Below are 13204 nucleotides of genomic sequence, written 5' to 3'. Positions count from 1 at the left end.
GGTACGTCAGCAGAGCGGCCTGGTGATCTTCTTGCAAGAAAAAAAAAATCATCCATGAAAACCCTGTGGAGTGCTTGCAGCTCTGCTGCGCCATGCGGGGCGTTGCCATGAGTCCACCGAAGTCCTCTCCAGGCAAAGCCTGCAGGGCAGAGTCAGGGCCAGAGAAAGGGAGACTGGGAAGGAGGCATGTCCGGTGCCAGAGGAGCCTTTGGCGCTCTGTATTAAATGATGGTGGTGACAGTTAAGCGTAAACCAGGAAAGAAGTTATAGAAGATCAAAGGAAAACCCCTCTGAAACTAACTAGAGAGGCTGCCAACGGAGGCAGGGGGCGTGCAGAGTCCAGAAGATGGCTCGGACGGGTAAAATGAATAATTACAGCCCTTGCCGCGGCTTCTTCACTGTCTATGCTCCATTAGCGTGCGGTACCCTATCTGGTACAACCATCATTAAATGTGTCAGATTGGACACATGACTCCTACCTGATTAGCATAAGGCTCCGCTTGTAAACTCAGGTCCCAATAGTAAATTCCCCTCTGCAACATTGTTATAGGTTTAAATATTTTAAAGAAAGAGCAAGGCAAAAAAAATTTTTTTAAGGGTGTGGGGGGCTGGGGAGAATCGCAGAAAACGCGCCGCTGCCCTGGCTACGTTAGGCAAAAGTTAGCACAAGGGGTTAATGTGAAGTGGAAGTCAGGCGTTAGCAACTCGAAGACATAAGATCATGGCCTCTATCTAAAGCTGAACAAGGCGGCTGGGGCCGCGCAAGCCTCCACCTTTTTTGGCCTCGAGGCGGCGATCCCAGTCTCCCTCCCCAAATCCCCGCCTTTGGGACTAAGCAGAGAAGCTCACGTTGGTGGCAGCCAAGGAGAGGGGGCCGGCCCTGCCAAGACTAAGGAGGGAGGGGAGGGGAAAAGAAGCAAGACTCTTTCACCCCCCTCCTGGGCGGAGGGGGCGGGAGGAAGGAGCGTGTCCAGGCCGGGCCGAGCAGCGTCTTCGAGTGGGCGCATCTGCTCCGGGAGCCGCGCGGGAAGGATGCTGGGCCGCAGCGGCGCGCGCGCGGGGTCCGGGCTGCCGCGGGGCTGGATCGCGCTCTGCTGGCTCAGTTTGCTGCGTGAGTACAGAGCGCGCGCTCGCGCGCACGGCGCCGGCGGCTCCTCCGCTGCAGGGAAGGTGGAGGCTTTGCGGGGAACTGAGCGTCCGCAGGGGAGGGAACGAGGCACTCTCACTGCCGTGCCCGCCGGTTGTAATAGAAGGGGTCCTTTGAATTGAACTCCTGGGACCCACGTCTCACTCGGGAACTGATGGCGGCAGGAAGGGAAGCCGGCCACGCCGTGGGTGTGAATCGTCCCAGGTGCTCGCTGGGCTGGGCACACTAGACTTCCCAGGGTCGGACAATGGGCTCCAAAGAATTGCTTCCAAAAGAAGCGCTTTGGAGAGCCCGCGTCTTCTGGCATTGGCTCGGAGGAGGGGGCGGAAAGGCTCAGGGGGAGTTTTACTCCTGGTGGGTGAGTCGCAAAGCAGTGGCCTTTGCGGGTGATGGGGAAGCGGCCCAGGCATCCCCTGCTCCCTGAGATGGGGAGGGTGGTGGTACGGAACTGGACATTAAGGAATGGGAGCCAGCACCGCCAAGGGTGAGGCTCCCTGAATCAGTCAAATGGAGTAAGGAAAGACACTCCGAGCAACCCCCTGCATTTAATATTGGAAACTCCAAGCGTACGTGTCCACCTTGGCATACCCACACCCATTCCCACTGGAAAGAAGGTCAAGGTGGTTGGGGTTCTGCTCCCGCCCCCTCCTCAGTCCCCAGTCACATCCACCCTTGTGAGACTTGTGCGCATTTGCCCCCTCTGAGTTCTAAAGCTTAGGGCCGGGTCAGAGCACACCTCCAGGCACCATCTTGCTGAAGAAGACATAGCTGCTCAACAAATAGGGGTGAGCTGCTTTCCTTGGGGAGTAACAGTCTCGGCTCATTATCTGGACTACTTGTCAGGCGCTGTGGGATGGATTTCCACTCCTGGCCGTCCTATAGCACAGAGAAGGACTTGCTCCCTAGGCCGAAGTCTGTGCGAAGACATCTCAGAGCCCGTGATGGTTTAAGCCACAGACCTTTCTGTGAGCAAACAAGAGCTTAACCCGTGTGTCACCAGCGCTTTTTTCGCGTGGACTTGGCGGTTGTAAACATTGACAAGTCGCTCTCACTTTCCCTGAAGATTTCGCTCCCAGCGCTCTCAGATTCCGTATCCTCTCGACCCTCAAGATGTTCTGAAGGCCTCCCAGAGTGACTCACTTGGGCCCAGCGCACGAGGCCTCTTTGCTCTCAGTCTGTTCTGCTGACCCTCCTCTGGGTCCACCCTCTTGGAAGAACTGGCTCTGTGCTCAAGGGGGCTCTGATGGGAGGCTCTGGTGAAACCACGAGGCAGCTCCAGACCTGGCCTTGGGAGCAAAAGGAAAGCTGAGGCAAAGGTATTGAAGCCCCAGCAGGGGTTCTTTCCTGGGTGCTACAAGGTGCCCTCTTGGCAGCGTTGAGCTGGCCTGTGGCGCCCATTCTGATCAGAACCTCCTCTGCTCCCCTCCTTTGGCTGCACAGCTGCAGCCGGTGCTGATCTGACCCCAGGCTGAGCTAGGCCTGCCCTTTGCTTTATTTCCTCAGCTGGGCAGCGTGTGCCTCTGGCCTTGGTCTGCAGAGGTGGGAGCTCGGGTAGCAACTCCTTCCCCACAAAGCCTTGGGTGGATCGCTTCAGTGTCTCTGCAATGGGGATGAGGACTAGGGCCATGGGCTCTAGTTCCCAAAGGAGCCAAAAGACGTAGCTTTCTGCCCCCAAGAGTTCCCAAGGATCACTTTCTGCCCCGGCACACATATGGGATAAGTTAACTCGGGCTGTAGCATGACGGACCGACAACGGGACTTCTCAGAAAGCCGGTGCTATCATGATTGAGAAATGGCCAAGCAGAAGGGAGTTCTGCCCCACCCCCCCATGGGCCCCCACAAATAATTCTATTCTGGAAAGGTCCTTTTTCTGTCCCTGTGAGAAGTTGCCATGGGAGCACCAGCCGACCCAAATTAGGGTCTCTCTTGGTGGTTGGTAGGGTAGATCCCGGACCAGAATCAGGATTGAAATGAGGGTTGAGAGGACACCAGACTACCCTGCCACACTTTCAACCACCTTGGGAGGCTTGCAAGTAGTTGGGAAATGTGTTGCCACCTTCAGGTACCTCTATCTTCCAAGCCCTAGCTGCGGGTCCTTCCCCTCTCCCTAGCAATGCTCCCGCCTCCCTCGGGTCCCGCCCCTTCACATTCCTCTTCTTCCTCTGGGTCCTTGGGGCCTGCTGACCCCACACCCATATCCTGTCTGGGGCTGCCTGTAAGAGGGGGGAAAGACAAGGGAAAGGAATTGTATCAGATATTTTCCAGAGGGGAGAGGACTCCACCCTTGAATCTCTGCCACGTGGCGACTGAGAAGCAGGATTGTGGGACCTCTGACTAATTCAGTGGTCCCGAGTGCTTCCCCCTCCCCCAATAGGGCCCACCCAGCTGGCACAAAGTCTGCACATGCATTTCTTCAGCAGCATTCCTGCTCAGCTGATAAACATGGGGCCCAGGCTTCTTTTTCCTTATCTCTCTGGCGCTACCTCTTGGGCGCTGTCCTCCCCTCCTTACTGCTCTGAGTCTGTGCGGAGAAACCAGGCACGGATCTACACAAACAAAAAGGAGGAACCAATTCCACTCTTACCATCTCTGTGCCTGATTTTCTTTACACCCTGGGCTGGAGGGTCTGGGCTGCCCTCAGGGTGGGGCTGTTAGCCGGTTCCACCCACAGGGTACTTGGGCCTCTTTCTCTCACCGACTTCTTCCGTTGATCTAACTAAATGACTCAGAGCTGCAGAGCTGAGTGTGAGAAAAAGAACAACAGCAGAACAGGCTCCAAAAGAAAATTCAAGTCTCCATTTGCAACACTGAAGGATTCTGTGGGCAAAATGCTGACATGACCATCCGAAGAAGTAGAAAGAATACAGAGTCCCTGTACTCCAAAGAGACGGTCATTGTTCAAACACTCAGGAGGTAGCACGTGCTTGAGAACTGACAGTTCTAAAGGATAGACTTCATTTTACTTGGATCCCCAATCGATGCCCATGCCAACTTCATCCAACCATGAGTTGCATGGAGCAAAGATTTGCAAAAGACCACTTTGAAGTTTCAAATTGCCAGGTTATCTCTTTGAAGACTAAGGTGTACCTGTCCCCAAGCATGGCATTTCAAGTGACCTCCTATGCTTGAGAAAGATAGGCAGTGCATAAGGAAGGCTGAAGTCGAAGAAAATATCTGAGTGCTCCATGGGAAGAGGGGCACATCCGCCTGATGATGTAGACTAAGAATGTTGAATATTCATACCGTGGACGGCCAGAAAAACAAACCAATCTGTCTCGGAAATAGGATAGCCAAAATGTTCCTTAAAGTGAGGATGGCAAGACTGGCACCAGGAGAGAAGAGTCCCTGGAAAAGGACGTTGAGCTTGGTGAAATAGAGGGATAGTGACAAAGAGGAGGAGAGCTGACACTGGTCACAGCGGCGGGCTCGAACACAGCAGGGATGGTGAGGCTGGTGCCAACAACGGGGCAGTGTTGCCTTCTGTTGTAGGAGGGATCTCAGTGGGACCAGAACTAGCGGGCGAGCTGTGTGTGTGTGGGGGGGGCGGCACCTGCAAGCTAAGAACATCCTTAAAGTCACCAGGGCATACTTGGCATATTTTTCTGGGCTTTATCTTCTCTAATGAGAACAATCTCTTCCCTCTTCAACTAAGAAATGAAAACACGTGATCTACAATTTTTAGTCCCTAGGGTCCCCCACTTTGTGCTTAAGAAAAAGATGTATACACAATGGGAGGATGGACATATCATTGGGATACATACACACAGCTGTACCTCCTGGTATCTACGCTGAAGCTCACATTCAAACGTACCGCCACCACCCCATCAGGGGACCCCTCATCCCCTTACCCTCCCACCCTTCATCCCCCGCCCCAATACCTTCTAGGGCAGGGCTGTTTCTAGGTGGAGGGTGCCATTGTCGAAAGAAGTGTCAGTGCCTCAGTGGCTGAGACCGCTGAAGCGGCCATACCCGGGGTGTACAGGCGCCAAGGTGCTGCGCACGACAAAGTGCCGTGGGGCTTCTTGTCTGCGTGGGTCCAAGAGGCAGCAACACCGAAGGACCCCAGAACTCAGTAAGATGGTGGGGGAGGGAAGAGAGAGGCGCCTGGAGTGGCAAAACGGAACAGTGGTGGGTGGAGGTCAGTGTTGGGGGGTGGGGGGGGATGGACATGGGCAAGGAATGATCCCTTCTGATAGGGCATGGGTTTTTAGCCCTGGTGGTAGTTACGCAGTGGGCTGCAATCCTCAAGGTAAGCAGTTTGAGACCACCAACTGCCCCTCAGGAGAAAAACAGGGCTTTCCACTCCCACAAAGAGTTACAGACTCAGAAACTCACAGGGGCACTTCTACCCTTCCTATCGGGTCTCTGTGATTCGGCTTCAACTCGATGGCAGTTTTTGGTTTGGTTTGGTGCAGTGGCCAAGCCCTTAACTGCCAACCCAAAGGTCACGGCTAGACCTCACCAGCTGCTTTGTGAGAGGATGGTGTAAATCTCCGGACCTTTCAGAGCCGTGCTTCCTGAACGCCGCCCAAAGTAGCTTACTCCATTCTTTAAAGAGCTCTCCTTTATTTTAGGTTTTGTTTTGTTTTTCCTTTGTATTGCAATGAAATTATTGTGGTTGTCGCTGTCATGAACTTGGCCCCTCACTCAGGAAGACACCATGTATCACTAATAAACATCTCCCGGTCCTGCACCATCCCCAGCCAGTTGCACATGAAACTGTTGTGAGTCAGAGGGCTTCTGCTGGCTGGTTTTTCAGAAGTAGAACACTCAGCTTTTCTCCCTAGTCCACCTTAGTCTGGAAGCACCTGTGAACCCCACTCAGCATGAGTTCTAATTCTGTTCTTCTGGCTTTCATGGGATTTACCGGGTCCTTCTTCATGGCAATCCTTAATGACCGGTCTAGTCTGCCCCACCGCGTTCTACGCTCGCTCTTTGAGGGCGGCTTTGATTTGTGTGGTGATGACAGTAACGTCTAATAGGAAAGGGATTGCTTCCCACTTTGTCCTCCCCACAGCACATGACCCTTTCCCGCACATAACAGTGATGGAATACATGAGATGGATGCTGAAGACGGTTATTTATCCTCCCTTCCTCCTCTTCTCTAGATCAAGGATTGGCAAGCGTTTTGCTAAAAACAGCCAGATAGTAAATATTTTAGGTTTGGGGGCCATCTGCGGTCTCTGCTGATGTACTTTGTTTTACAACACTGTAAAAATGTAAACATTTTTTCCATGAATAAGATGTAAAAAAAATAAGAAATGGTGGCAGGGGTGGGTGGGGTAGGCATTGCGTAGAGTCAGCCACCGTCTGGAGAGCTAATCCCTCCTGCTCTTCAGGGGCTAGGGTTGGGGTTGTGGGGAGATGCAAACCCCATTCGTAGCACAACCACCAAACCAGCAGTCCTTGGGTTCATCCTGCCTTGGGGAGACCCCATGTGAGCAGGGCAGACTGGTGCTCCATGGGATTCCAACAGATGTGAGTTGTCTTCTGGAAACCTGGGGGGCTTTTCATCTAAGGGACTTCTGGTTAACAGAGGAGCACTGAATCATTTATGCCACACTGGACTTCTTAGCTCACTAACCCACTGCCACGGAGTGAGTCAGTTCCGACTCCCAGCAACCCTCTAGGGCAGAGTGGAAATAACAGCCCCCTCCAACTCCCAGACTGTCAACCTTGATGGAAGCAGACTGTCACCCTGTGTTCCCATTGAGCAGCTGGTGGGTTTGAACTGTCAACCTTGCAGATGTTTGGTGAGCATTTTAACCGCTGCATTACCTGGGCGCCTATAAAACACAGGTCATGAGTTGGATTGGGACCACCGGCTGTCTGTAGTTTGCCAATCCTGTTCTAGATGAAATGCCACTACGTTTTTTGGTGATATGATTGGGTTCCTGGGACTTTCTTAATTCTAGGTGTCTTCCCATGAACATTCCTGAATTTGACAAATTCCTTCTTCAATGGTAGCGCGCAAGGGGGCCCCCTGTACCTAAGGAGGCGGCCAACTGAACATGCCCGGTGCAATTGCCAGTCAATGTAAGGACTGATCCTGAATGCTGGGGACCATGATTAGAACAAAGGAGAGTGAGAGAAGGTTCCGGCACTCAAGACATTTATCATCTGACCAAAGTGGCAAGGCTGCTACTCCGGCCGGAAACAGCATCTATGATTTGGTGCCAGATGAGTGATGGAGATAAAGGATTCTGAAACGCTCCGAGAAGCAGGAGGAAGGGGCGGCCAATCAAGATAAGCTCTGCTCCTGGAGAATTTACCAGATAGGCCAACTGCTTCACACCCTTTATTGAACAGGGGCTCTCTGCATCCCCGCATTGCAGGTGAGGCTTAGGGGGTTTCAGTAACTTTCCCAGGCCATCCAGCAAGTACGTGGAGAAGGGTCCTCGCACACACAGGGTATCTGACCACAGAGCCTGAGCACTTTGTGTCTAGGTCGTTCCGTGGCCATTGTTGCCTGGCAACCTCATGTGTAATGGAACAGAGCCTTGCCTGGTGCTGTGCCCTCCGCATGATAGTGTGAGCTCATTGGTGGGGTGACTATTGAGTCCGTCCATCTCTAGAAGATTCCTTGCTTTTCACTGCCCCCCTGCTTGACCAATGGAGCCCAGAGGGTGCTGTGAGTCTCAAAGTGCATCAGCACCAGCACCAGTGGCTCCTCGGGAGAAAGGTGGGCATATCTGTTCCCCGAAAGATTTACATACTCATGCAACCCTATTTAGGGTGCTTCTGAGTTGGAATTGACTCCATAGCAGTGGGGTGGACTATTCTACCAGACCTGATGCTCTGTGGATCACAAAAGGCCGCACTGCCTCCCTATAGAGTCAGTGGCTCACCAAGGCTATCTTCTGCAAGAGACCAGACTGATCCTTCTTCCCAGTGTGGTAACTCCCAGGGCTAGGATACAGCCCAGGAATCCCTCTGAGAAACTCCTTCTGAGCCGGATTCTAACGATTGAACGGGGAGAACGGGACTGACTGTGGGAGCTGAGACCAGGAAACCAAACAACATGGAAAAAGGGAAATCGAAGCAGCTTTGGGTCTGTGAGAAACAAGACCAACTATAGGAAAGCTCTCTTAAAATATGGGAATTTCGCTATTCTGCTAGTACAACTTCTGGGTCCCTGGGGATTTGTAACCTCCCTTGAAAATCCAAAAATTAAAAAAACACAAAAAACTTACTACCATCATCAATTTTGACCCATAGAGACTCTCCCTTAAAGATCAAAACCCAAATCCATATATTAACAGTAAATGAAAAAAAAATTTTTAATCATTTTATTGGGGGCTCATGCAACTCTTAACACAATCCATACATCCATCCACTGTGTCAAGCACATTTGCACATTTGTTGCCATCATCATTCTCAAAACATTTGCTTTCTACTTGAGCCCTTGGTATCAGCTCCTCAGTTTTTCACCTCTTTACCCACTCCCCTCCTTCACAAACCCTTGATAATTTAGGAATTATTATTTTGTCATGTCTTACACTGTAGACATCTCCCTTCACTCACCCACTTAACAGTAAGTGAAAATTTAAAAAACGCATTATATCTCCTCTGCCTCCTTGGCATGCAAATACAAAGAGCAGTTTAATGTTCGTGCCTCAGATGTATCATGAAAATAATTTGGCTGTGGCACAGTTCACTGACATCCTTACTGTTCCTTACGGGGCATGATTTGATTTGCCCCTCCTGAGTCTGCTTTTCATTTATTTCTGTGCCTTGGTTTTCAGCTGTTTCTCCTTGTTCCAACAGTCCTTTCCCTCCCTGGTCCTAATTTCAGCAGCTTGAGCTAGGATACCAGGCAACCAAGCTTGCTAGAATTTCATGTGAAGCAAAAGTTCTTGCCTCCAAATAGCTAACTACCAGTTCAGTGTGGAGTCTACAGATGCTACAAACAGGTGCTACAAGGTGAACCCACTAATTGAAAGGTTGGGCATCAGCCCCACCCACCCAGACATGTTTCAAAGAAGAAAAACAAAACAGGGGTCCGATGATCTGTTTCTGAAATCAGCCGCTGAAAACCCTGGTGAACACAATTGTACTCTACACAGTTTTTAAGTCACATGCATGGTTTTTACTACATGCATAATACGACTTCCCGTTTAGTGTTGTCCAACCCACATCCACTGCCATCAAGTTGATTCCAACTCCCAGAGATCCATGACATTCCCGAGGCGGTAAATGTTTATGGAAGCAGAGAGCCTCATCTTTGCCCCTCAGAGCGCCTGGTGAGTTTGAACAGCCCACTAGGTAGTTTGCAGCCACTGGAGCCAATGGGGCTCCTTATTTGGCTTCTTAGAACCCTTGTTTTATGAACTTCTTGCTCCTTGCGTCTTCCCTTTTCTCTAAGTTCGGGAGAAGTGAGTTTCAGTCCAATCGGAACAGTTTGGGTGAGAGATGATTTCGAAGGACAGAGTAGTAAGTAACCATCCGAAGATCCCGAAGCGCAAAGCAAACTCGCTGTCCTCAAGTCGAGCCTGACTCATGGTGACCCTTCGTTCGGGGCGGCACTGCCCCTGAGATTTGAAACTCTTTACAAGCGTAGAAAGCCTGCTCTCTCTCAGAGCGGTCCGGTCGGTGGCCTTCTCTGTGGGTTCTGGTGGTTTCAATCAGCTGACCTTGCTGTCAACAGCCCCACCCGTTGCCCCTCCTCCACTGGGCTCCTTACAGCCTTGCTGTGAGTTGGAATCACGTGGTGGCAGCGGGCTGCTGTTTGGTTTTGAGTCCCCATGCTCTGTAGAATTGGGGGTCGGGCCATTCCTCCCATCCAGACCAGAACGGGATCTATTTTATCAACTGTCTCCTAGAAGCCGACAAGCTCTCATTGGCTGGCAGGTTAAGGAAGAGCCAGTGTCTGCTGACTGACGTCTGTCCTGGTATGTGTGTCCAGGACAAAGAGATCTGTGGACTGACCCCACCCCACCCCCGACCCAGGGGGACGAACAACAAAAACGTCGGTGAAGAGAGACAGCGGTCGGTGTAAGATATGAAAATGATAGTGATTGATAATTGATCCAGGGGGATCACGAGGGTGTGAAGAGAGAAGAAAGAGGAGCTGATACCAAGGGCTCAAATAGAAAATGAATGTTTCCTTGAAAAGGATGACGGCAACCTATGTACAAATGTGCTTGAACCAATTGATGTATGGAGTGTGATAAGAGCGGTCAGAGCCCCCAATGAAATAGTGTTAATAATAATAATAATAAAGAAAGAGACCTGGCTGTAATCAACAGCGACCTCATCTCTCCATGAGGCTTAGTTAACCAGCGCAGCTGTGATAGGAATACGCAGGCGGCTAGGGGCTGGCTTTGGTGCCGGCGATGCATTTCTCACCATCTAGGAGGCTCTGAGCGCCAGCGCTGGGGAAGGCTTTGTCTGTGGACTCTGGACCAGGCCCTTGTCTCTCCAGACACTCTGTCCTGGGCCCTTGGAGATCTCCATGTGTCTTAGCATCTGTCTTAACGCATTTAAAAAACAGAACAACTTCTCTGCTTGCTTGGTTGTGTAATCTCCTGTGTTTTCTCAAAAGACACCGATTCGAAAGAGACAGGGGCTAGGTCTAGGGTGCCTCCTTTAAGATTGGCTCCCTGGCCCCTGGCCAAGGTGTCCCCTGGTTCTACACGAGCTCATAAGCTGTCACTCCGCCTTGCCTCTCAGTCACCACAACCGGCCCCCTTGTCCTGTTTCTCAGGGTCGCAGGTACTCCCCTGCTGCGCTCTGCTCAGGGACATGCCGCTGAGGTGTGGGTCTCATTCTCATGTGCAGACGCCTCTCACTACCTGTTCCTCAGAACGCAGCTGAGGGGTGGGTGGGTGGGTGGGAGGAGAGGCAGCTGCAGCCGGGAGTCCTCCAGTCCCGGCCAGCTGCTGGCCGCGGTCCAGGGTGTGCTTCAGTCTTCTGGAACAGGCACCTCCGTCCTCCGAACTCGCAGCAGGTTCTCTTTGCATCTGGAAAAGTTCAAGCATGTTTGTCTGGGTGACGGAGGCCCTTTGGGGGAGGAGTTTAAGAGCATGACATCACCCCAGTCAGATGCAGTTTCCTTTGGAGAGAGAGGAGGGCTGGACTGGGCTGGGGTTCCCAAGAACCGTTGTTGTGCTGGGAGCTGGGGAGTGGGAGGCGAGTGTCAAGGGAGGTTGTTTCTGAATGGTGCCTTGAGGGTGTCTTTTTCGATTCTGTTTCTGAGACATTGTACACACCACTGGCCTCCCACAATGAATTCGTGTCTGGGGTGGGATTGGTGCCAGGAGCTGACTGAAGGGAGGCAAAAACCTGGACTCGCTTACCTTTCTTGTTTATTTGGATAAACCCACCTCCTACCTGAGCCAGATAGAAGCCCCTCATCCTTTTCTCTCCTGAGGAGAGGAAGAAGATTCCAGATGCTTGGTAGTTTCTCTCCAGCTGCCGCTCTTGCTACACCCACTGAAGAGTTACCTTCCCTCCTGGAACTGTGAAAGATGGCCAGCTGCAAGCATTTCAGCTTGGTGGTGGAGGTGATGGAGGTGGTGGTGGTGGAGGTGGTAGAGGTGGTGGTGGTGGAGGTGGAGGTGGTGGTGGAGGTGGAGGTGGTGGTGGTGGTGGAGGTGGTAGAGGTGGTGGTATGTGATGGAGGTGGTGGTGGAGGTGGTGGTAGAGGTGGAGGTGATAGTGGTGGTGGAGGTGGTGGTGGTGGTGGAGGTGGTGGTGGTGGTGGTATGTGGTGGAGGAGGTGGTGGAGCTGGTCGTGGTATGTGGTGGAGGTGGTAGAGGTGGTGGTATGTGGTGGAGGTGGTAGTAGAGGTGGTGGTGGAGGTGGTTGTGGTTTGTTAGAGACCTTATGCACAACAGAACAAAACCCTGCTTGAATTCTGCACCGTCTCCGCAATGGTTTCTGTGCTTGAGCCGTGCTTGCAGTCACCGTGTGGCTCCATCTACTGGAGGCCCTTCCTTGTTTTCTCTGCCCCTCTACCTTACCGTAAATCATGGTGTCCTTCTCCAGGGACTGGTCTCTGCTCTTTTAAGGTCTGTCTGTATGGGAATCTATCCATGTGGGATCACATTGACAGCAGCAACTGGAAAAGTTAGCTAGGACCCTTAGGGGGCTTGGAATGGGGGAGCAGACTAAGGAGGGTAAGAAGGGGTGTGCCACTGGAAAGAGGGAAGGAATTGTCATGGAACTGTACAAGTAGAAGCGGTTTCATGGGTGCATGTCTTGCCGGGCACGATCAGTTCAACAACAAAAGAAAAGAGACATTGTCAACCAGAGTAAGCTACGTGGCCCCTCTGAGCTCTGTGATTTGTCTCGCTAGTCACCTGGAACAATACAGACCTAGATGGCAGACAGTAAAGAGCTAGACGAAAGCTTCGAGAGTAGCCTGGACCCTCGGGGGTCTCGCCTTGAGGATGGTGCTCTGTATTGATCTGCCCCTCACCTTGGTAGGGTCTAAGGCAGGAGTACAAACAGAGGTCCATATACGACATGTTTAAATACTTCGGAGAGAAAAATCAAACCAACTAACGTGTATAAAACATCCTCTCCCCATGTACCTTGACAAGCATGATTTCAGGGCCACGTGGAAGGTCAAATTCAAATTTGGGATTCCACCCCACCCCCTTGGAATTCAGTGTCACAAATGTGGCTTTGTAGGAAGAGCAGACCCCTGGGCCTAGCCCACTCCCCCTGCCTACCTTTGACCCTGAGTCACACAGTGGGGGGTGGCCCTTGCATTCCTACATGGAAGCCTCACCCTACACACATTCTCCAAGCAAATAGTCTTTCCCTGGCCACCCTTGGGTCTATGGGGCACAGGGACAGCGGTGCTGCTGTTCTCACGTGGGGGATGGACTCAGAGGAAAGGCCCACACGGATCCTGAAACAGTGAGTGGACAGCATTTGGACAGGGAATCCCAGGGTCCCCGGTCCCCAAAGTATGTCCTAAATAAGAGGGCATGTCCCCCTTGGTTCTAGCCTCATAGTCTGGGGGTGGTGGGGCAGGGAGGAGAGACAGCATGTGGGCCTCCTAAAGTGCAGAGTCCCAGAAGGGGGTTCTTCTGTCTACTTCTAAG

The 13204-nt window shown here is 52.1% G+C and overlaps 1 protein-coding gene across 2 annotated transcripts in view; it reads left to right on the top strand.

The window, feature by feature from the left end:
* Window positions 1-944: 944 nt before the first annotated feature.
* The window catches only part of CD34 (CD34 molecule), a 28115-nt gene continuing 15855 nt past the window's right edge, over window positions 945-13204 (top strand). Inside the window, exon 1 of one of the 2 annotated variants that reach the window (XM_075529800.1) lies at window positions 945-1111. In XM_075529800.1, coding sequence (XP_075385915.1) covers window positions 1033-1111 — 79 coding nt within the window. In that variant the 5' untranslated portion in view covers window positions 945-1032. The remainder of the gene's footprint in view (window positions 1112-13204) is intronic. The other variant, XM_075529809.1, reaches the window with a different exon arrangement.

This window comes from Tenrec ecaudatus, chromosome 1 (genome assembly GCF_050624435.1).
Source record: "Tenrec ecaudatus isolate mTenEca1 chromosome 1, mTenEca1.hap1, whole genome shotgun sequence".
Classification (NCBI taxonomy): Eukaryota; Metazoa; Chordata; class Mammalia; order Afrosoricida; family Tenrecidae; genus Tenrec; species Tenrec ecaudatus.
This window is presented reverse-complemented; position numbering and strand designations above follow the sequence as displayed.